Source organism: Artemia sp. Qi Xiang Cuo, chromosome 12, assembly GCF_049724085.1.
Source record: "Artemia sp. Qi Xiang Cuo chromosome 12, ASM4972408v1, whole genome shotgun sequence".
Classification (NCBI taxonomy): domain Eukaryota; kingdom Metazoa; phylum Arthropoda; class Branchiopoda; order Anostraca; family Artemiidae; genus Artemia; species Artemia sp. Qi Xiang Cuo.
Genome location: NC_142805.1, coordinates 55,518,593 through 55,543,102, shown reverse-complemented (window position 1 = coordinate 55,543,102; position 24,510 = coordinate 55,518,593). Strand labels below are relative to the sequence as shown.

Sequence of the window (24,510 nt, the reverse complement as noted above, 5' to 3'; positions counted from 1 at the left end):
TTTTTTCGATTTTCTATTGTAGTCTAGTATTAGTTATGAGCTTAGAGTTTTAGCTCAGAGTATTAGCTTATAGTTTTTGTTAAAGTTGAAGTTTAGTTTAGTAATAGTTAAGAGTTTAGAGTTTTAGCTTAGAGTCTTAGCTTAGACTTTTTGTTAAAGTTGAATTTTAGTTTAGTAATAGTTAAGAGTTTGGAGTTTTACCTTACAGACTTAGCTGAGAGTTTTAGTTTAGTTTAGTTTTAATTAAGAGTTTAGAGTTTTTTAGCTAAGAGTCTTAGCTTAGAGTTTTTGTTAGAGTTCTAGTTTAATTTAGTTTTAGTTAAGAGTTTAGAATTTTAGCATAGAGTCTTAGCTTAGAGTTCTAGTTAGAGTTGAAGTTTAGTTTAGTTACAGTTAAGAATTTAGAGTTTTAGCTTAGAGTCATAGCTTAGAGTTTTACTTAAATTTGTAGTTTAGTTAAGTTTTAGTTAAGAGTTTCCAGTTTTATCTTAGAGTCTTACCTTAGAGTTTTTGTTAGAGTTCAAGTTTAGTTTAGTTTTAGTTAAGAGTTTAGAGTTTTACCTTAGAGTCTAAGCTTAGAGTTTTAGTTGGAGTTCTAGTTTAGTTTAGTTTAGTAATAGTTAAGAATTTTGAGTTTTAGCTTAGAGTCATAGCTCAGAATTTTAGTTAAAGTTATAGTTTATTTAAGTTATAGTTAAGAGTTTAGAGTTTTACCTTAGAGTCATAGCTTAGAGTTTTAGTTAGAGTTCTAGTTCAGTTTAGTTTTAGTTAAGAGTTTAGAGTTTTAGCTTAGAGTCTTAGCTTATAGTTTGTGTTAGAGTTCTAGTTTAGTTTAGTTATAGTTAAGAGTCTTGAGTTTTTAGCTTAGAGTCTTAGCTTAGAGTTTATGTTAGAGTTCTAGTTTAGTTTACTTATAGTTAAGAGTTTAGAGTTTTAGATTAGAGTCTTAGCTTATAGTTTTTGTTAGATTTCTAGTTTAGTTTAGTAATGATTAAGAGTTTAGAGTTTTAGCTTAGATTCTTAGCTTAGAGTTTTTGTTAGAGTTCTAGTTTAGTTTAGCTATAGTTAAGAGTTTGATATTTTACCTTAGAGACTTAGCTTAGAGTTTTAGTTTGGTTTTAGTTAAGAGTTTAGAGTTTTTAGCTTAGAGTCTTAGTTTAGAGTTTTTTGTTGATGTTCTAGTTTAGTTTAGAGTTTTAGCTTAGACTTAGAGTTTTAATTAGAGTTCTAGTTTAGTTTATTTTTAGTTAATATTTTATAGTTTTATATTATAGTATTAGCTTAGAGTTTGTTTTAGATATATAGTTTATTTTAGTTATAGTTAATAGTTTGGTGTTTTAAATTATATAAATATATTATATTTTTAGTTTAGTTTAGTTTTACTTAAGAGTTTGTAGTTTTAGCTTAGAGTCTCAGCTTAGAGTTTTTGTTAGAGTTCTAGTTTAGTTTAGTTTTAGTTAAGAGTTTATTGTTTTTAGCTTAGAGTCTTAGTTTAGAGTTTTTGTTGAAGTTCTAGTTTAGTTTAGTTTTAGTTTAGAGTTTTAGCTTAGACTTAGAGTTTTAATTAGAGTTCTAGTTTAGTTTAGTTTTAGTTAAGAGTTTAGAGTTTTTAGCTTAGAGCTTTAGTTTTAGCTCTTAGCTTAGTTTTATTTAGAGTTCTAGTTTAATTTAGTTTTAGTTAAGAGTTTAGAGTTTTACCATAGAGTCTTAGCTTAGAGTTTTTGTTGAAGTTCTAGTTTTGTTTAGTTTTAGTTTAGAGTTTTAGCTTATACTTAGAGTTTTAATTAGAGTTCTAGTTTAGTTTAGTTTTAGTTAAGAGTTTAGAGTTTTTAGCTTAGAGTCTTAGCTTAGTTTTATTTAGAGTTCTAGTTTAATTTAGTTTTAGTTAAGAGTTTTAGAGTTTTACCATAGAGTCTTAGCTTAGAGTTTTAGTTAGAGTTTAAGTTTAGTTTAGTTACAGTTAAGAATTTAGATTTTTAGCTTAGAGTCATAGCTTAGAGTTTTACTTAAAGTTATAGTTTTGTTAAGTTTTAGTTAAAAGTTTCGAGTTTTAGCTGTGACATATATTAGAGTTATTGTTACATCCCCTCATGAGTTTATGCTTTTTTTCCTGTATGGAGTTTACCTAAGAGTCCTAGATTGGAAACTTTGTTAGAACTCTATTAAATGTTGTATATATTTAAGAATTCTTTGCTTTTCAATTGATTTTAAGTTAGAGTTCTAGTTTAGTTTAGTTTTAGTTAAGAGTTTGGTGTTTTACCTTAGTCTTAGCTTAGAGTTTTAGTTAGAGTTCTAGTTTAGTTTAGTTTTAGTTAAGAGTTTAGAATTTTATCTTACACTCTTAGCTTAGAGTTTTAGTTAGAGTTCTACTTTAGTTTATTTTCAGTTAAGAGTTTAGAGTTTTAGCTCAGAGTATTAGCTTAGAGTTTTTGTTGAAGTTCTAGTTTAGTTTAGTTTTAGTTAATAGTTTAGAGTTTTAACTTAGAGTCTTAGCTTAGAGTTTTTGTTAGAGTTGAAGTTTAGTTTAGTAATAGTTAAGAGTTTTAGCTTAGAGTTTATGTTAGAGTTCTAGTTTAGTTTAGATATAGTTAAGCGTTTGGTTTTTTACCTTCGATACTTAGCTTAGAGTTTTATTTTAGTTTAGTTTTAGTTAAGAGTTTAGAGGTTTTTTTTATCTTATAGTCTTATCTTAAAGTTTTTGTTAGAGTTCTAGTTTAGTTTAGTTTTAGTTAAGAGTTTGGTGTTTTACCTTAGAGTCTTAGCTTAGAGTTTTAGCTAGAGTTCTAGTTTAGTTTAGTTTTAGTTAAGAGTTTAGAGTTTTAGCTTAGAGTCTTAGCTTAGAGTTTTTGTTAGAGTTCTAGTTTAGTTTAGTTTTAGTTAAGAGTTTAGAGTTTTTAGCTTAGAGTCTTAGCTTAGAGTTTTTGTTGAAGCTCTAGTTTAGTTTAGTTTTATTTAATATTTTATAGTTTTAGCTTAGAGTCCTAGCTAAGAGTTTTTGTTAGAGTTTTAGTTTAGTTTAGTTTTAGTTAAGAGTTTAGAGTTTTAGCTTAGAGTCTTAGCTTAGAGTTATAGTTAGAGTTGAAGTTTAGTTTAGTTATAGTTAAGAATTTAGAGTATTTTAGCTTAGAGTCGTAGTTTAGAGTTTTTGTTAGAGTCTTAGATTAGTTAATAGTTTGGAGTTTTATCATAGAGGCATAGCTTAGAGTTTTTGTTGAAGTTGAAGTTTAGTTTAGTCATAGTTAAGAATTTAGAGTTTTTAGCTTAGAGTCTTAGCTTAGAGTCTTCACCCTAACGAAACTTCAACCCTAACTAAAACTCTAATCTAAGACTTTAAGGTAAAACTCAAAACTCTTAACTAAAACTAAACTAAACTAGAACTCTAAATAAAACTCTATGCTAAGACTTTAAGGTAAAACTCTAAACTCTTAACTAAAACTAAACTAAGCTAGAACTGTAACTAAAACTCTAAGCTAAAACTCTAAACCCTTAACTATAACTAAACTAAACTTCAACTCGACGTAAAACTCTAAGCTAACACTCTAAGGTAGAACTCTAAACTCTTAACTAAACTAGAACTTCAACAAAAACTCTAAGCTAAGACTCTAGGATAAAACTCTAAACTCTTAACTAAAACTAAGCTAAACTAGAACTCAAAGTAAAACTCTAAGCTAAGACTCTATGCTAAAAACTCTAAATTATTAACTATGACTAAACTAAACTTCAACTTCAACAAAAACTCTAAGCTATGATTATATGATAAAACTTTAAACTCTTAACTAAACTAAACTAGAACTCTAACAAAACTCTAAACTACGACTCTAAGCTAAAAACTCTAAATTCTTAACTATAACTAAACTAAACTTCAACTCTAACTATAACTCTAAGATAAGACTCTAAGCTAAACCTATAAACTCTTAACTAAAACTAAACTAAACTAAAACTCTAACAAAAACTATAAGCTAGGTCTCTAAGCTAAAATTATAAACTCTTAACAAAAACTAAACTAAACTAGAGCTTCAACAAAAACTCTAAGCTAAGACTCTAAGCTAAAAACTCTAAACACTTAACTAAAACTAAACTAAACTAGAACTCTAACAAAAACTCTAAGCTAAGGCTCTAAGCTAAAATTTTAAACTCTTAACTAAAACTAAACTAAACTAGAACTCTAACTAAAACTCTAAGCTATGACTATAAGGTAAAACAACAAACTCTTAACTAAAACTAAACTAAACTAAACTAGAACTATAACAAAAACTCTAAGCTAAGACTCTAAGCTAAAAAACTCTAAACTCTTAACTAAAACTAAACTAAACTAAAACTCTAAATAAAACTCGAAGCTAAGACTTTAAGTTAAAACTCTAAACTCTTAACTAAAACTAAACTAAGCTAGAACTCTAACTAAAACTCTAACTCCAAGCTAAAACTCTAAACCCTTTACTATAACTAAACTAAACTTCAACTCTAAGTAAAACTCTAAGCTAAGACTCTAATGTAGAACTCCAAACTCTTAACTAAACTAAACTAGAACTTCAACATAAACTCTAAGCTAAGACTCTAAGATAAAACTCTAAACTCTTAACTAAAACTAAGCTAAACTAGAACTCTAAGTAAAACTCTAAGCTAAGACTCTAAGCTAAAAACTCTAAATTCTTAACTATGACTAAAATAAACTTCAACTTCAAAAAAAAACTCTAAGCTATGACTCTATGATAAAACTCTAAACTCTTAACTAAACTAAACTAGAACTCTAACAAAAACTCTAAACTACGACTCTAAGCTAAAATCTCTAAATTCTTAACTATAACTAAACTAAACTTCAACTCTAACTATAACTCTAAGATAAGACTATAAGCTAAAACTCTAAACTCTTAACTAAAACTAAACTAAAATAAAACTCTAACAAAAACTCTAAGCTAGGACTCTAAGCTAAAACTATAAACTCTTAACAAAAACTAAACTAAACTAGAGCTTAAAAAAAAACTCTAAGCTAAGACTCTAAGATAAAAACTCTAAACACTTAACTAAAACTAAACTAAACTAGAACTCTAACAAAAACTCTAAGCTAAGGCTCTAAGCTAAAATTTTAAACTCTTAACTAAAACTAAACTAAACTAGAACTCTAACTAAAACTCAAAGCTATGACTCAAAGGTAAAATACCAAACTCTTAACTAAAACTAAACTAAACTAGAAAACTAGAACTCTAACAAAAACTCTAAGCTAAGACTCTAAGCTAAAAAACTCTAAGCTATTAACTAAAACTAAACTAAACTAAAACTCTAAATAAAACTCGAAGCTAAGACTTTAAGGTAAAACTCTAAACTCTTAACTAAAACTAAACTAAGCTAGAACTCTAACTAAAACTCTAACTCCAAGCTAAAACTCTAAACCCTTTACTATAACTAAACTAAACTTCAACTCTAAGTAAAACTCTAAGCTAAGACTCTAATGTAGAACTCCAAACTCTTAACTAAACTAAACTAGAACTTAAACAAAAACTCTAAGATAAGACTCTAATATAAAACTCTAAACTCTTAACTAAAACTAAGCTAAACTAGAACTCTAAGTAAAACTCTAAGCTAAGACTCTAAGCTAAAAACTCTAAATTATTAACTATGACTGAACTAAACTTCAGCTTCAAAAAAAACTCTAAGCTATGATTCTGAGATAAAACTTTAAACTCTTAACTAAACTAAACTAGAACTCTAACAAAAACTCTAAACTACGACTCTAAGCTAAAAACTCTAAATTCTTAACTATAACTAAACTAAACTTCAACTCTTACTATAACTCTAAGCTAAGACTCTAAGCTAAAACTCTAGACTCTTAACTAAAACTAAACTAAACTACAACTCTAACAAAAACTCTAAGCTAAGACTCTAAGCTAAAACTATAAACTCTTAACTAAAACTAAACTATACTAGAACTTCAACAAAAACTCTAAGCTAAGACTCTGAGCTAAAAACTCTAAACTCTAAACTTAAACTAAACAAAAATATAACTCTAAAAAAAACTATAATCTAAGACTCTAATCTAAAAAAATATAAACACTTAACTAAAACTAAACAAAACTAAAAATCTAAGATATGTCTTGAATGTAAAACTCCAAACGCTTAACTATATCTAAACTAAACTAGAACTCTAACAAAAAATCTAAGCTAAGACTCTAACCTAGAACTCTAAACTCTTAACTATTACTAAACTAAACTTCAACTCTAACAAAACCTCTAAGCTAAGACTCTAAGCTAAAACTCTAAACTATTAGCTAAAACTAAACTAAACTATAACTTCAAAAAAAACTCTAAGTTAAGACTCTATGCTAAAAACTCTAAACTCTTAGCTAAAACTAAAATAAACTATAGCTCTAACTAAACTCTAGGCTGAGACTCTAAGCTAAAATTCTAAACTCTTAACCAAAACTAAACTAAACTAGAACTCTAATTAAAACTCTACGCTAAGACTCTAAGGTAAAACTCCAAACTCTTAACTAAAAGTAAACTCAACTAGAACTCTAACTGAAACTCAAGGGTAAAACATCAAATTCTTAACTAAAATTAAACTAAACTAGAACTCTAATAAAAACTCTAAGCTAAGACTCAGCTAAAACTCGAAACTCTTAAGTAAAACTTAACCAAACTATAACTTTAAGTACAACTCTAAGCTATGACTCTAAGCTAAAAATCTAAATTCTTAACTGTTACTAAACTAAACTTTAACTATAAATAAAACTCTAAGCTAAGAATATATGGTAAAACTCTAAACTCTTAACTAAAACTAAATTAAACTAGAACTCTAAATAAAACTAAGCTAAGACTCTAAGCTAAAAACTCTAAACTCTTAACTAAAACTAAACTAAACTAGAACTCTTTTAAAACTCTAAGTTTAAGCTAAAACTCTAAACAAAAGCTAATCTAAACTAGAACTTCAACAAAAACTATAAGCTAAGACTCTAATCTAAAAACACTAAACTCTTAACTAAAACTAAACTAAACTAGAAATCTAACAAAAACTCTAAACTGAGACTCTAAGCTAAAAATCTAAACTCTTAAGTAAAACTAAACTAAACTAAAACTCTAAGCTAAGTCTCTAAGGTAAAACTCCAAACTCCAAACTATAACTAAACTAAACTAGAACTATAACAAAAACTCTAAGCTAAGATTCTAAGCTAAGACTCTAAACTCTTAACTAAAACTAAACTAAACTAGAACTCTAACAAAAACTCTAATCTAAGACTCTAAGCTGAAACTCTAAACTCTTAACTAAAACTAAACTAAACTAGATCTCTAATAAAACTTTAAGATAAGACTCTAAGCTAAAACTCAAAAATCTTGAATAAAACTAAACTAAACTAAAACTCTAAGCTAAGTCTCCAAGGTATAACATCAAACTCTTAACTATAGCTAAATTAAACTAAACTAAAACTCTAAAAAAAACTCTAAGCTAAAACTCTAAGCTAAAACTCTACACTCTTAACTATTACTTTACTAAACTATAACTTAAACTAAAACTCTAAGCTATGACTCTAGGCTAAAAATCTGCGCTAAAACTCCTAACTAAACTAAACTAGAACTCTAACTAAAACTCTGAGCTAAGGCTTTAAGCTAAAACTCTAAACTCTTAAATATAACTAAACTAAACTAGAACTCTAACTAAAACACTAAGGTAAGACTCTAAGCTAAAACTCGAAACTCTTAACTAAAACTTAACTAAACTACAACTTTAAGTAAAACTCTAAGCTATGACTCTAAGCTAAAACTCTAATTTCTTAACTGTACCTAAACTAAACTTCAGCTCTAACTTGAACTCGAAGCTAAGAATCTATGGTAAAACTCTAAACTCTTAACTAAAACTAAACTAAACTATAACTATAACTAAAACTCTAAGCTAAGAATATAAGCTAAAAACTCTAAACTCTTAACTAAAACTAAACTAAACTAGAACTCTAAAAAAAACTCTAAGCTAAGACTCTAAGCTAAAATTCTAAACTCTTAACTATTACTAAACTAAACTAGAACTTCGACAAAAACTATGCTAAGACTCTAAGCTAAAAACTCTAAACTCTTAACTAAAACAAAACTAAACTTGAACTCTAACAAAAACTCTAAGCTAAGACTCTAAGCTAAAATTCTAAACTCTTAACTAAAAATAAACTAAACTAGAACTCTAACTAAAAGTCTAAGGAATAACTCTAAGGTAAAACACCAAACTCTTAACTAAAACTAAACTAAACTAGAACTCTAACAAACAATCCTAAGCTGACTCTAAGCTCAAAAACTCTAAACTCTTAACTAAAACTAAACTAAATTAAAACTCTAAGCTAAGTCTCTAAGGTAAAACTTCAAACTCTTTACTATAACTAAACTAGAACTCTAACAAAAACTCTAAGATAAGACTCTAATATAAAACTCTAAACTCTTAACTATTGCTGAACTAAACTTCAACACTAACAAAAACTCTAAGTTAAGACTCTAAGCTAAAACTCTAAACTATTAACTAAAAATAATCTAAACTAAAACTTCAACAAAAAATATAAGCTAAGGCTCTAAGCTAAAAACGCTAAACTCTTAACTAAAACTAAAATAAACTAGAACTCTAACAAAATCTTCAAGCTAAGATTCTGATCTAAAAAACTCTAAACTCTTAACTAAAACTAAAATAGAACTCGAACTAAAACTCTAAAGCTAATACTCTATGGTAAAAAACAAAAATCTTAACTAAAACTAAACTAAAGTAAGACTCTAACAAAAACTCTAAGCTAAGACTCTAAGCTAAAAAACCATAAACTCTTAACTTAAATTAAACTAAACTAAAACTCTAAGCTAAGTCTCTAAGGTAAACTCCAAACTCTTAACTATATGTAAACTAAACTAGAACTCAAAACTAAAATAAACTAGAACTCTAACAAAAACTCTAAGCTAAGACTCTAAGCTAAAATACTAAAATCTTAAATAAAACTAAACTAAACTAGAACTCTAAATAAAACTCTAATCTAAGACTGTAAGGTAAAACACCAAACTCTTAACTAAAACTAAACTAAACTAAAACTCTAACAAAGACTCTAAGCTAAAACTCTAAGCTAAAAACTCTAAACTCTTAACTAAAACTAAACTAAACAAAAACTCTAAGCTAAGACTCTAAGCTAAAACTCTAAACTCTTAACTATTGCTAAACTAAACTTCATTTCTAACAAAAACTCTAAGCTAAGACTCTAATGTAAGACTATAAACTATAAACTAAAACTAAAATAAACTATAACTTCAACGAAACCTATAATCTAATACTATAATCTAAAAACTCTAAACTCTTAACTAAAATAAAATAAAATATAAGTCTAACAAAAAATCTAAGCTATGACTCTAAGCTAAAATTCTAAACTCTTAACTAAAACTAAACTAAACTAGAACTCTAACTAAAACTCTAAGCTAAGACTCTAAGGTAAAACACCAAACTCTTAACTAAAACTAAATTAAACTAGAACTCTAACTGAAACTCAAAGGTAAAAAATCAAATTCTTAACTATAACTAAACTAAACTAGAACTCTAACAAAAAAACTCTAAGCTACGACTCTAAGATAAAACTCTAAACTCTTAAGTATAAATAAAATATACTACAACTCTCAAAAAACGTCTAAGCTATGACCCTAAGCTAAAGCTCTAGTCTATTAACTAAAATTAAACTAAACTAGAATTTCAACATAAACTCTAAGATATTACTATGATGTAAAAGCTCTAAACTCTTAACTAAAAATAAAATAAACTAGAACTCTAACAAAAACTCTAAGCTAAGACTCTAAGCTAAAATTCTAAACTCTTAACTAAAACTAGACTAAACTAGAACTCTAACTAAAACTCTAAGCTAAGACTCTAAGGTAAAACACCAAACTCTTAACTAAAACTAAACTAAAATAGAACTCTAACTGAAACTCAGAGGTAAAACATCAAACTCTTAACAAAAATTAAACTAAACTAGAACTCTAACAAAAAAAACTCTAAGCTAAGACTCTAAGCTAAAACTCGAAACTCTTAACTAAAACTTAGCCAAACTAAAACTTTAAGTAAAATTCTAAGGTATTACTATAGTATAAAACTATGAACTCTTAACTGTAACTAAACTGAACTACAACTACCACTAAAACTCTAAGCTAAGAATCTAAGGTAAAGCTCTAAACTCTTAACTAAAACTAAACTAAAATAGAACTTTAACAAAAATTCTAAGTTAAAACTCTAAGCTAGAAACTCGAAACTCTTAACTAAAACTTAACCAAACTACAACTTTAAGTAAAATTCTAAGCTATGACTCTAAGCTAAAACACCAAACTCTTAACTAAAACTAAACTAAACTAGAACTCTGAATAAAACTCTAAGCTAAGACTCTAAGCTAAAAACTCTAAACTCTTAACTAAAACTAAACTAAACTAAAACTCTAACAAAAACTCTAAGCTAAGACTCTAAGCTAAAAAACTCTAAACTTTTAACTAAAACTAAACCAAACAAAAACTCTAAGCTAAGTCTCCAAGGTAGAACTTCAAACTCTTACCTATAACTAAGTTTTGGGTGATAAGGATGGATACTTCAATTTGTAAAATGGCTTTAGAACAGTCACTAAAAAAAGAACTTGTCCTGAAATGCCTTTTGAAAAGTATTACTTTGTGTTGGGCATTCAAAAGCTATAAACTAAAGTTGTGGGTGAAAAGGATGGGAACTTCAACTTGTAAAATGGGTTTAGGATGAACATTATGAAAAGAACTTGTTCTGAAATGCCCTTTGAAAAGTATTTCTTGGTGTTGGAGCATTCAAAAAGCTGTAAAGTAAAGTTGTGGGTGTAAAGGATGGGTACTTCAATTTGTGAAATGGGTTTAGGAGGGACATTAAGAAAAGAACTTGTTCTGAAATGCCTTTGAAGAGTATTGCTTGGTGTTGGAGCATTCAAAAAGCAGTATAGTAAAGTTGTGGGTGAAAAGGATGGGTACTTCAACTTGTAAAATGGGTTTAGGATGGGCATTAAGAAAATAAATTGTTCTGAAAAGATATAATAAAGCCATAAAAAAGTATTAAAAAATGGGGGTTCAGGGGCCTTGGGGGCGCCGGGGGTCCTTTGGGAGCCCTGGGGACCTTTGAGGACTGGGGGCTGCCTTTGGGGTGGGGGTTTGGGGATCGGAACCCTTTGGGGTTGGGGTAGGGGGATCAAAGCCCTTAGGGGCTGGGGTAGAGGACCTCACAATACTGTTCAAATACAACTTGTGTATTATAACGACCACAGAGTTTCACCCCTCAAATCCTCTTCTAAATCCCCTTCTAAAATCATCTTTTAAAATGTCTCTAACTGTTTCGCCCAAATAATTCCCTAAAATGTCTATAACAGTTTCGCCCAAATAACCCCAAAACGTAATTTCTGCGTGTTCTTTTTGTTTTTGGCATCTCTGCGCTGTCACATTTGAAATTACTAGGAAACCCTTTCCCGCGTGAATCTCTTCATCTCTAAGATCAAAACATTCGCCCGAAAACAATTCCCCTTTCGTTACAAATCAATCAACCTTGAAATCACCTGTCAGACATTAATAAACTTCACCCGGAAACAATTTGATTAACCTTGACATCGTATGTCAGACATTAATAAGTTTCCCCGGAAACAATTCTCCTGGACAAACTCCAATTTCTCGGAAACGTGTTCTCCCTGGGGATTCCATGCCCATATTTGGTGCCCTGTCACGACTGACATTACCGCGTGTTCTCCCTAGGGACTCTATGCCCATATATGGTGTAGGGTCAGGACTGGCACCCCCTTTCTACTTGTAGCACCCTATTTTTGCGGAAACAAGAAAAGTACCCCCTTTTTTCTGTTTTTTTTTTTCACGATTCAGTTTGGCAACAAGGAGGATCTTTACACAATGAAAAAATCTTGACAGTTGCACAAGAAACAAAAGAAATATCGTAGAAAATCCTAAATTTCATGCATGAAGATGGAGCTGGCTAAGATGGAGACATGGGATGGAGACATCCCCTGACTGAGATGGAGACAGGGGATGAAAAATGTCTTTATTTTGATGTCCTTTCTACTTTCAATAAATCAGACCAGAGAATATTAGCAAAAAATGTGTACTTAAAACAAAGTTCGACATTCCTTTTCAGAAAACACACTATTTTTTTATGCTAAATAATTTTCCTGTTTAAAACAAAAATCTGTTCAAGGTGTATTTAGCATGCTTATTAGTCGTGTAAAGTCGTGGTCTGCCTGGGATTCAGCTCTTGCAAAATTCCCTAGTCCTGGAAACTGTTAGAAAAGTAATATGCTTCTTCCACTTAGGTTAAAAACAGATTTTCACTGATCTTCTCGAAGTGGAAAAAATCTTGAAACTCTAGAATTTAGATTATGTCGATGTCGACGTTTCTATTTCATCAATAATAAATATCAAATTTTTTCCAGATTATCATTATCCTATGCATTTTATTCATAGTCAGAATTCAGAAAACAAAGTTGATCTTTCCAATGTTATTTTTGCAGAATATGTATAGTTGGTTTCCTCTATTACTTTTTTCCATTCTTTGTTTTCTTTGTTTGTTTTTACGTTTGTATTCGTCTGTTCATTTTGTTTGCTAGTCTTTGCTTAGTTATTCTCTTTTGTAAAAAAAAAAGTTTTCTAAGATCTTTAATTCAGTTACGTTATTCTGTAAGATAAATAAGATGTAAGTCAATGGTTTCTAAAATGAATAGCATCCCCTCCCACCTGTAAACGTTGATCAAGCCCTTATTCGAGTGAAGATTTTTTTTTATTAGTTTTATACAAAATTTTTCCTCTTTGTTAAATTTAAACATTGCATTTTATTTTGATCCAGTGACTTTCAACTTTGATAAAAGCCCTAGAAATTTCAATTTCCAAGTACCTATCAGCGTCCCCTCTATACAAAGTGGATGGAGAACAATACATGGAAGCCACATAGTTCTTTACTGAGTCCCCTCATCTGACAAAAAGGGGCACTTGGCTGATACAATAAACGATTATCTGTCTTCCATGCTTGTTAGGGCTCTAGAATCCGACCGACGAAATGAAGTGACATTTTCAAAACGTATTACGTGTAATCCATTATCCTTTTGATTTGCACTAAGTAAATTGATATGTTTTGTACAAGACATTTTTCGCTTATTAAGCTTTGATTACTGCGTACCTATAATATTTGCTTAGGGTTGTTGTTATTTTAGAAGCAATTAATTTTCTTAAATTATATGCCGGTATAAAGAAATTAGGGGAAATTTTTGTGAAGATATTCTGGTAACTAAAATGTAAATAAAACATAAGCACACTAACTGATAAGAGCTATAGAACATTATCAACACAATTACCGCTGTACAAATATGTCTGATTTTGGTATCTTATAATTCTTTAAAAATAAATTTTTGAAACTAGTCTAACAGGTTTCTTTCAACGGACAATTCCTGTGCTGAAGATTGCAAACAGTGATTTATCACTGCGTCTACAATATTTAAACTTTTGTGGGGAGTTCAGGGGCGAAAAAAGGTACCTAGGTTAGGTTACGTATTTAATATATGCTATGCTTTGCCCTCCCCCCTCCCCTCCCCCCTGATGTGCAAATATATAGCCGAAATTTGTTTCTAAACTATTATATTTTTATCCTATTTTTTTATTTCATTAGCATTAACTAAACTTCACTTCTCGCGTGTTACAGATAATACAACAGTACCGTTTTTTTTTAATAAGGGAAGACTGTTGGAAATGAAACAGCATTTTCATCTCAGAGCACAAAAGGAGTTATTATGATGATTGTTATGAAAACGGAGACAGCCAGTGAAAGGGAGTCAGAAAGATATGTGCGTGTGCGTAACACGAATTTGTTCTTTCGCTGTTCATAGGCATGCATTGTAGTAATGTTGCTGTTTCAGTCACGTGCCCTCTTATGATTTCAGAATTTTGACCTTATGAGGGTTTATTGTTTTATCTAAAACTGGATCTTTATGTATCATTAAATAAAAAAAACAGTATTTTCCACTGAAAGTAAAGAGCATCATCAAAACTTAAATCAAACAGAAATTATTACGTATATGAGGGGGTTGACCCCTCCTCAGCACCTCACTCTTTACGCTAAAGTTTGACTTTTTGTTCCAATTATTTAAGAATGACTCCTGATACACAAGAACCGTTTAAATAGAATAAAAAGCTTTTTAAAAATTCAAACACTTTAGTGTTAAGAGAGAAGTACTGTAGAGGGGTAACCCCCTCATATACGCATTAATTTCTGTTCATTTTAAGTTTTAATGTTGCTCCTCACTTTCAGTTGAAAAAACTTGCCTTTTTTTAATTTAATTTTTTATGGTATTTTAATTAATGCTGGGAAATTCAGCTCCCCCTACCATGGAAAATTCCCTTCACCCACAAAAAAATCTTCCATAGAAAGATCCTCCAACGTAAGCATCCCTACCAGACCCCCCCCCCCTACTAAAATATTTGTATACTTCCCAAAAGCCAATACTATATGTAAACAATGGGCAAAGTTCATAACTCGCAGCCCTTCCCCCGGGGGCTGTGGGGGGTTAAGTCATCCTCAAAGACCTAGTTATTAGATCTTTCGACCATGCTGAAAAATGGCTATCTCAAAATTTTGATCAGACAATTTTGGGTAGAAATGGGGATGGGAGGGGAACTACCAAACCTCCAATATTTTGGTCACTTAAAAAGGGCACTAAAACTTTTGATTTTCAATCAACTGAGCCCTCTCCCGATTTTATAGGATCACTGGTTAAATACGATCACCCTTGGAAAAAAAAAACTTTTTTTTATTTATTTGTTTTTGTGTATATGGCCACCGGTTTTTAAATACACGCATGTATGTATGTATAGGAGCTTTAAACCTATACAGTAGGGTTCTCTGATGTTCCGAAGCTCATGGTGTGATTTTCATTAAGATCACTTGATTTCTTAGTGGTGTTCCCCCCTTTTTTCAATAATTAGGCAAATTTTCTCAGGCCCATAAATTTTGATGGGTAACATTAAACTTAATGAATTTTATGTATTTTGAATAAGCCTCAAAATTAGATTCTTTTAATGTATCAATTATTATCAAGACTCTGTTTCTTATAGTTTCGTTTACTAATGAGCAGCATCGCTCCTTACTTTCAGTTAGTTAACACGAACTGTTTGATTTTGAAATCAAAAAACGATCCTCACTTAGGGAAAGAAATTACATTTATTTGTTACCAAAGTGTTCAATATTTTTGTGTATTATGGGCTGGGACTTCGTTAAATTTAGCAGAGAATTTTCCTCAGAGGAATTATTTTAGGGGGGGAGGGTTTACTCATGGGAATTTTCCAGGGGTAAGTTTTCTTGAATTCCCTTTCTTTTAATATAGCGGGAACGCGCAACGGGAAGCTGGTAGGTAAAATTCATACCAATCTGTCAAGCTATAGAATACAGAATGAAAGAAAATTAAATCGAATAGAAGTTATCACCATGGGCGGTTCTTGCGGTAAGCGAAGTAAGTGGTCGCGTAAGGTGCCGAGTGATGGGGTACCTTGAGCAAAGGGCACCCTCTGTGAAAGTTAGAAAAATTTATTTTTCATTATAAAAAGTTGTATGTTGAATAGAAAAATTTGCTTTTCATTATTAATGTTTGCATGTTGAATTGTTTTATAAGTAGAATGTTCAACCAATAAATTGTGAATCATATTTTAACTCTCCATTTTAAATAAATCACCTATTTGTTTATTGACAAATTCCATTCTAATATTTATGTTAGAATTGTACTACACAATAAAAGTTTATTTTATTTTATTGTTACACTTTTTAGTAGAAAACCCTGCACACCTTACTTTAAGGGGGTATAATTATATTTTATTCTACCAGGGAAGGGGGCCTGAAGAATAGCCCTCTTACCCCAAAAAACGTCTATGGCCGGCCCTGGTTATCACAACAAAGAGTAGGGTCTTGGCTCCTTTAAAACCAGCCTTGAGGCTAAAGTGCCACCATAACTTCAATGAAAACGAGTTTAATAAAAGAAAATTAAAATACTAATTAAATTATGATGAAAAGAAAAATTCTCGATGTAAAACAATGTTTCACTTAATTTAGTCAATCTTGAGGGCTCAATATGTTATCTAAACAGGAAGCAAATATACAGGTGTTATGTGTTATCAAAAAAATACAGTTATTTTCTGCCTAAGTGTTCAATATTTTTCTTAATTACAGGTTGGGGCATCTTTATTTGCCAGCAATATAGGAAGTGGCCATTTCGTCGGTGTTGCCGGATCGGCAGCAGCGGCTGGTATTGGCATAGGAGCTTATGAACTCAGTGTAAGTTTTCTTGTCCTTGCATAATAGTAATATCTAATAAATATACTTTTAATTTGTGGGTTGAGCGTTAAATTGGTCATTCATTAAGTCCTAAGATGATGCACTTGGTTCGATCTCAGCTTGGTAATACTGGGCCCCAAGAAGGAACTGGATTGTGGCAAAGCAATGCAAGGCTGACACAAGGACCTTAACAGTCAAGAAGCGTCGTTGATCCTATACATACATGTTTAGTATATCTATAGTTATTTCTACTTTACTTTTCGCTTGGAGACCAATCTTTTTATCTTTGCAAATTGTGGGAGTGCCTTTAGATTGACGATCCTTTCCATCTTTTATTTCTTTGCAGCAAATTACCATAATAAGAGGTGACATAACACACTTTCAAGCCTCCTAAGGTCTAGAGCGTCATTTGCTCTTTATCGAAGGTTATTTGTGTTTCGACCTGTGGTAAAATGACATTCAAGTTCACAGGAAAGAAAAAAAAATATTACGAAATACGAAAAAAATTACGAAAAATATATAATACGAAAATAAATATAATATAAAAATAAACAAATATAATGAATAAATATAAAATAAATATATATAAATAGAAAATAAATATAATATAAAAATAAATAAGTATAAAACTATAATACGAAAAAAATTCCTTTGTGATGAACACATTTGTAACTTTCAAATTAATTAGCTATTTGAAAATCACCTTTTTACAAACAATTTTCATTTCAATTCCTTTTCATCCGAAACTGTTGAAACATGATGCCTAAACAAAACCATTAAAAAATAAATTTGTCGTTTAAAATCTATTACTCCAGATGACTAAAGCGATCTTTCAAATCGGTAAATCATAAAAGGTTTTACTAATAGATTTTCTATACATTTATAAACATTTTGGATTTGAATTAGTAGCCTAATAAAGAACAAACAGCAGCCTATAGTACTAGAAATTTTAAAAATGTGTTTTGGAAAAAAATGTCGATTGAGGAGTTATTTCTATTTGAAGCTGATTCAGGAGTTGTAACTTAAGATTTCAATTAATCTTAAGGCCAAGATCAATCTTGTCCCTGAAAGTTTCAAGTTAATACCCTTATCCCTTTCAAAGGCATTGTAGATACGCCCTATTTCCAACATGGATGCATAGAGCGTCTTTTGATTTAATTAAGCGTCCCCCTTAACATTCCGTGAAGTTTCGCCTTAATACCCAGAGCTTTTTTGGGCCGACCCAGGATAATACAATCCCGCTTTTCTAAAGATATATCCTGTATGCAAACAATGGGCAAATTGCGTAATTTACAACCGTTGCCCTGGGAGCTGTTGAGGACTCGGAATCTCTGAAGGTACAGTTATTAGACCTTTGAACTATTTCGAGCAAGATGAATATTTCAAAATTTTGATCTAAGGTCGATGATAGGGAAGCTAAACAGGGGTTGGGAAGAGGTTGGTTGTCTTCCAAACAGCTTTTAACATCCTTTTCAAAATGCCCTGAGTTTCAGCTAAATATCCTCAACACTCCGTGACCATGGGGGCAGGAGCATTGCTATGAAGGGGGCGCCAGATTTACCAGCATTGTTTAAAAAACGATCAGAAATTAAATAAAAGAAAAGTTTTTCAACTGAAAGTAAGGAGCAACATCAATAACGCTGGGAAATCCGGCGCCCCCTTCATAGCAATGTCCCTTTCCAAATGAAAACTTCCTCCATTTAAAGATCCTCCCACATAATCCCCGACCCATCCACCCCACTACCAGAAAAAAATCCCCCTGAAAACGTCTGAATACTTCCCAATAACCAATATTATGTTAATATTAGGTCAAGTTCATAACTTTCAGTCCTCCTCCCAGGGACATTGGGGGATTAAGTCATCCTAAAAGACATAGTTATCATGTTTTTGATCATGCTGAACAAAATGGCTATCTTAAAATTTTGATCGGGTGACTTTGAGAAAAAAATGAGCGTGGGAGGGGGCCTAGGTGCCCTCCATTTTTTTGATCACTTAAAAAGAGCACTAGAACTTTTAATTTCCGTTCCGATGAGCCCTCTTACGATATTCTAGGACAACTGGGTCGATACGATCACCCCTGTGAGAAAAAAAATAACAAAAAACAAATAAACACGCTTCCGCGATCTTTTTTCTGGAAAAAAAATACAAAATTCCACATTTTGCAGATAGGAGCTTGAAACCTCTACAATTGGGTTCTCTGATACGCTGGATCTATCGGTGTTATTTTCATTAAGGTTCTATAACTTTAGGGGGTCTTTCCCCCTTTTTTCGAAAATCATATAACTTTTCTCAGGCGCGTAATGTTTCATGAGCAGGACTAAATTTGATGAAACTTATATATTTGAAATCAGTATTAAAATATGATTCTTTTGATGTATCTATTGGTATCAAAATCCCGTTTTTTAGAGCTCGGTTACTATTGAGCCGGGTCGCTCCTTACTTACAGTTTGTTACCACGAACTGTTTGATAAGCAAATCAAGCTTAAAAAACAAAATATTTTGGTATTGAGACATAAATAAAACCTGAGACAAGCATAAATTAAATAAGCAGTCAAGGCAAACAAACAAACAATGGCTGCTAATATAAATTAGTAAATGAGCCCTAAAACGACTGAAGCTCAAGTTGAATACGGATATAATTTATAGAACAAACACCAGTCTCATTAAAGCAGAGTTTGGATTTTGCCTCCTTCTTCCACTGTAAAAGTCTAAAACCTACTGCGTCATTGGCTCTTTACTAAAAACTATGTGTGTCTTGAATAATCTTGAAAAGTACAAATAAAATCAAACTGGATGTTTGATATATAATGCTATTAATTGTTGAAAGATCTTCAGTTCAAGATTTTATTTTCACTGTAATTTTATTTTCATTTTCAATGCTGCAAAATCTGGAAAATAAAATTTTTTTAATATATTTCGTTTTCAGTGAAGCACCAATGACGTAGCAGGCCTTAGACTTTTACAGCTAGGGAAGGGGGCAGTATCCAAACTCTTGTTTGTAGTGAGGCTATATTTGTCTGGAACAGTCTTTGAAAGAACCAATAAAATTAAACTAAATATTTGATATATAATAATACTAATTACTGAAATCTCATCAGTTTAAAATTTAATTCTACTGAATTTTTATGTTTATTTTCAATGTTGTAATAAGAACAAAAGAAAATATTTGTAAATATTTGTAATATAAATTCGTTTCAGTAAAGCACCAAAGACGCAGTAAGTTTTTCAAAATTCCCTATTTCAAAATATTTTTTTTTATTCCAAAATAAATTAATAGTTTTGGTAAGAACTGATAAATTAAACTGAATATTGGAAATATAAGGATTTTAATTGCTGAAAGCTCACCAGCTCAAGATTTTGTTTTACCTAGGCCGGATTTAAAGCTTTGACGCCTCTAGGCCCAAGCGATTTTGCCACACCGTTTTTGCATGAATTTCCAGGAAATGCTCAAAACTTCGGGAACAGTGAAAGCCGCAGGGCCTAGTGGGCCTATTCGTAAATTCTGGTCTGGTTTGACTGCAATTTTCATTTTATTTTCAATGTTGTAATAAGAACAAAATAAAATATTTGTAATATAATTCCTTTTAGTAAAGCGCCAAATATGCAGTAGGCCTTAAACTTTTAGCGATAGAGAAACGGGCAGTAGCCATACTCTTGTTTGCAGTGAGGACACCATTCATTAGAAGTACATAACCGCTACACCCTGAAAACAACCGTGGTCTAACAACCAATCCTTAATCCAATTCTCACTTGTGTTTGAATTCTGTCCCCTCCTCAACGCTTCGCTCTTTACGCTAAAGTTTCTTACTGTTTTAAAAAATAAAGTTACGATACATAGTCAAACTTTATCGTAAAGAGCGAGGCGTTGAGGAGGGGACAGCCCCTTTCATATACGGAATAATTTCTGTTCGTTTTCAGTTTTAATGTCGCTCCTTACTTTCAGTTTAAAAAACTTGTTTTTTTTTATTTCATTTCTGATCGTTTTTTAGTTAATGCAGCTTTTATTTTGGCTCACCTTCATTGAATAAGTAAACAAAATTTGCATAATTTTGCTTTTCTTTTGCTAAATGGATGTCTCTAAATTTGCTTATGACGTAATTTACAAATTAACTTACGTAACTAACTTCTATATTCGTATATTTTTCTTCTAGCAAAAAATACATAGTTGCAGATTTTTGCAGATATGAGCTTGAAACAAATGTAATAGGGTTTTCTGATACGCTGAATCTGACGGTGTGATTTTTATTAAAATTCTTTCTCTTGTAGGGGATGTTTCCCCCTCTTTAAAAAATCAGGTACATTTTCTCAGGCTCGTAGCCTTTGATGAGTAATACTAAACTTAATAAAATTTATATATTTAGAATCAGCATTATAAACCCATTCTTTTGATACATTTATTGACATCAAAATTCTGTTTTTAAAAGTTTCGATCACTATTGAGCCGTATCGCTTGTTTTTTTATTGTTTGTTTTATTACGTATATGAGAGGGTTCTCCCCTTAGTCAATACCTCGCTCTTTACGTTAAAAGTTAAAAACAAATTTAATTCACAAACCTCTGAATCACAAAGGCCGTTTAGTTAGAATAGATAGCTCTTTTGAAAGCACTAAAAAAAACTGTAGCGTAAAGAGCAAGGTATTGACTTGGGGGAGAACCCCTCATATATGTTATACTTTCTTTTAGTTTTAAGTTCTAATGTTGCTTCTTATTTTCATTTGAAAAAAACCTGTTTTTTTTTATTTAATTTCTGATCGTTTTTTAAATAATTCTTTTAAATCAAGTACTCCCTTCATAAAAATGTCCCTAACACCAAAGAAACTACCTCCACGGAAAGATTCTCCCGAGTAACCCCCGCCTCCAGCCCCATCCTCCAGAAAATAATCCTTTCTGAAAATGTCTGTATACTTCCCAATAACCAATAAATAATGCTGGCAAGTCCGGCGCCCCCTTCATGGTAATTTCCATTCCCCCATGAAAACTTCCGTCATGGACAGATCCTCCAACATAACCCCCGACCCTCCCCCCCTCACTACCAGAAAAAAAAACTCCTGAAAACGTCTGTATACTTTCCAATAACCAATACTATATGTTAACATTCGGTAAAGTTCATAACTTTTAGCCCTCCCCCCGGGGACTTGGGGGGATTAAGTCATCCTAAAAGACATATTTATCATATTTTCGACCATGCTGAACAAAATTGGCTATCTTAAAATTTTGATCGGATGACTTTGGGGGAAAAATGAGCGTGGGGCGGGGCCTTGTTGTCCTCCATTTTTTGGTCACTTAAAAAAGGCACTAGAACTTTTAATTTCCGTTCCAATGAGCCCTCCCACGATATTCTAGGACCCCTGGGTCGATTCGTTCACCCCTGGGGAAAAAAATAAATAAACACGCATCCGTGATCTTTCTTCTGGCAAAAAAATACAAAATTCTACATTTTTGCAGATAGGAGCTTGGAACGTCTATAGTAGGGTTCTCTGATACGCTGAATATGATGGTGCGATTTTCATTAAGGTTCTATAACTTTTAGGGGGTCTTTCCCCTTTTTTTTGAAAATCAGCTAAATATTCTCAGGCACGTAACTTTTGATGGGTAGAACTAAACTTGATGAAAGTTATATATTTAAATTCAGCATTGAAATCTGATTCCTTTGATGTGTCTATTGGTACCAAAATCTCTTTTTCTAGAGTCTTCGTTACCATTGAGTTGGGTCGCTCCTTACATACAGTTTGTTACCACGAACTGTTTGAAAATTTTTTATCAAATAGTTCGTTACCCGGCTCAATTGTAGCCGAAACTCTAAAAAACAAAATTTTGATACCAATAGATACGTTAAAAGGATCATACTTTAATGCTGATTTCAAATATATAAGTTTCATCAAGGTTAGTCCTACCCATCAGAAGTTACGCGCCTGATAAAATTTGCCTGATTTTTGAAAAAAAGGGGAAAACACCCCCTAAAAGCTATAGAAACTTAATGAAAATCGCACCATCAGATTCAACGTATCAGAGAACCCTACTGTATATGTTTCAAGATCCTATCTGCAAAAATGTGGAATTTTATATTTTGTTTGCCAGAAAAAATAACGGATGCGTGTTTATTTGTTTCGTTTTTTTTCACCCAGGGGTGATCATGCCGACCCAGTGGTCCTAGAATATCATGGAAGGGCTCATTCGAACGGAAATTAAGAGTTCTAGTGCCCTTTTTTAGTGACTAAAAAATGGAGGACAACTAAGCCCCCTCCCACGCTCATTTTTTTCCCAAAGTCACCAGATAAAAATTTTAGGACAGCCATTTTGTTCAGCTTGGTCGAAAATATAATAACTATGTCTTTTAGGATGACTTAATCCCCCAAAGTCTCCAGGGGAAGGGCTGAAAGTTATGAACTTTACCCAATGTTTACATCACAGTTTATATAATTAGCAGTATGATCATTCTCTATCTCAACTATTATAAAAACCCAGACCGGGGTACGAGTGCTCCGGAGAACGTTTTTGCAGATATAAACATAGGCGAAGTCAGATTAGCGGGAATGCAGGTTAGTCTGTTTCTGTCTGTTTCCATCAAAGTCCATTGAAACAAGTGGGAAGGAGTGCAAAGTGCATTGAAACAGAAATAAGTGGGAGGAGCTTTTTGTTCACGAAGACCAGAAATGATCTGCGATAAGCTTACTGGGTATATTCTGTCTACTGTGGTTTACATATAGTATTGGTCATTGGGTAGTATACAGACGTTTTCAGGGAGGATTTTTTCTGCTCGTGGGGGGGATTGGGGGTTATGTGGGAGGATCTTTCCAGAGAGGAATTTGTCATGGGGGAAGGAATATTGCTAGAAAGGGGGTGCCATATTTCCCAGCATTATTTAAAAACGATTATAAATTAAATAAAAAAAAGTTTTTCAACTGAAAGTAAGGAGCAACATCAAAACTTAAAACGAACAGAGATTATTACGTATATGATTGGGTCCTCCCCCTAGTCAATATCTCGCTCGTTAAGCCAAAGATTTCTTAGTACTTTCATAAAAGCTATTTATTCTAATTAACGGCCTTTGTTATTAAGGGGTTATTTTTAAAGAATTGAAACAAAGTTCGAACTTTAGCATAAAGAGCGAGGTATTGACTTGGGGGCGAACCTCCTAATATACCTATTAAAAATATATGAATTTAGAAGTTCGTTACGTAAGTTAATTCGTAAGCTACGTATATTTATTACAAGTAAAAACGTTCGTAAATAAAATTAAACAACTTTTGAGAAAGCCATTTAACCAAATAAAAGTAAAATGAATGTGCAATTTTTTTTTTAATTATTCATGTACGATGAACCAAAATAAAAACCTGCATTAATTCAAAAAATTTCAAAAATTAAAATAAAAAACATGTTTTTTTTAACTGAAAGTAAGGAGTGACATTAAAACCTAAAACGAACAGAAATTATTCCATATATGAAAGGGGCTGTCCCCTCCTCAACGCCTCGCTCTTTGCGCTAAAGTTTTTTATTGTTTTAAAAAATAGTTGTGAGAAAGAGCTTAACTTTAGCGTAAAGAGCGAGGCGTTGAGAAGGGGACAGCCCCTTTCATATACGGAATAATTTCTGTTCTTTTTAAGTTTTAATGTCGCTCCTTACTTTCAGTTAAAAAACTTTTTTTTATTTTTTTAAGTAAGAGAATGATACTTTTACCGTTAGGGAAACGGGCAGTAGCCATACTCTTGTTTGTAGTGAAGACATTATTCATTAGAAATACATAACCCCTACTCCCTGAAGATAACCGTGGTCTAATAACCAATCTTTAATCCAATTCTAGCTTGTCTTTGAATCACCGTGGTTTATGTTATATGATCTTTGAACTATTTTTAACGAAATGGTTATCTCAAAATTTTTATCGGATTCATTTGGGAAAAAAACTGCGTGGCTGGTTGCCCTCCCATCACTTTTGATTCTTAAAAAGGGCACTAGAGCTTCCTATGTTCAATCGAAGGAGCCTCCTCCAAAGTTTTTGCGACGACCCCTCCTATATGAAGTGCCTATGGGAAAAGAAATAATAATAAATAATAAAACATTAGAGCCGTATGGCCTTTACAATAGACAACGCTATAGCGTTGCCTCTGATATTGTCGGTGTGCCTTTTCGACACCTATCCTGCATAATCAGGTTGGCAGCCTGAGAAATCGTTAGGACGATTTCGAAGGTTGGCAACGGAGCACAGAAGTAGAT

The 24,510-nt window shown here is 31.6% G+C and overlaps 1 protein-coding gene across 1 annotated transcript in view; it reads left to right on the top strand.

The window, feature by feature from the left end:
• LOC148946297 (sodium/glucose cotransporter 1-like) overlaps positions 1 to 24,510 on the top strand; it is a 124,994-nt gene that overhangs the window by 19,087 nt on the left and 81,397 nt on the right. The window contains 1 exon segment of the mRNA XM_089098360.1: positions 16,196 to 16,300. Within this exon segment, the coding sequence (XP_088954486.1) occupies positions 16,196 to 16,300 (105 nt within the window).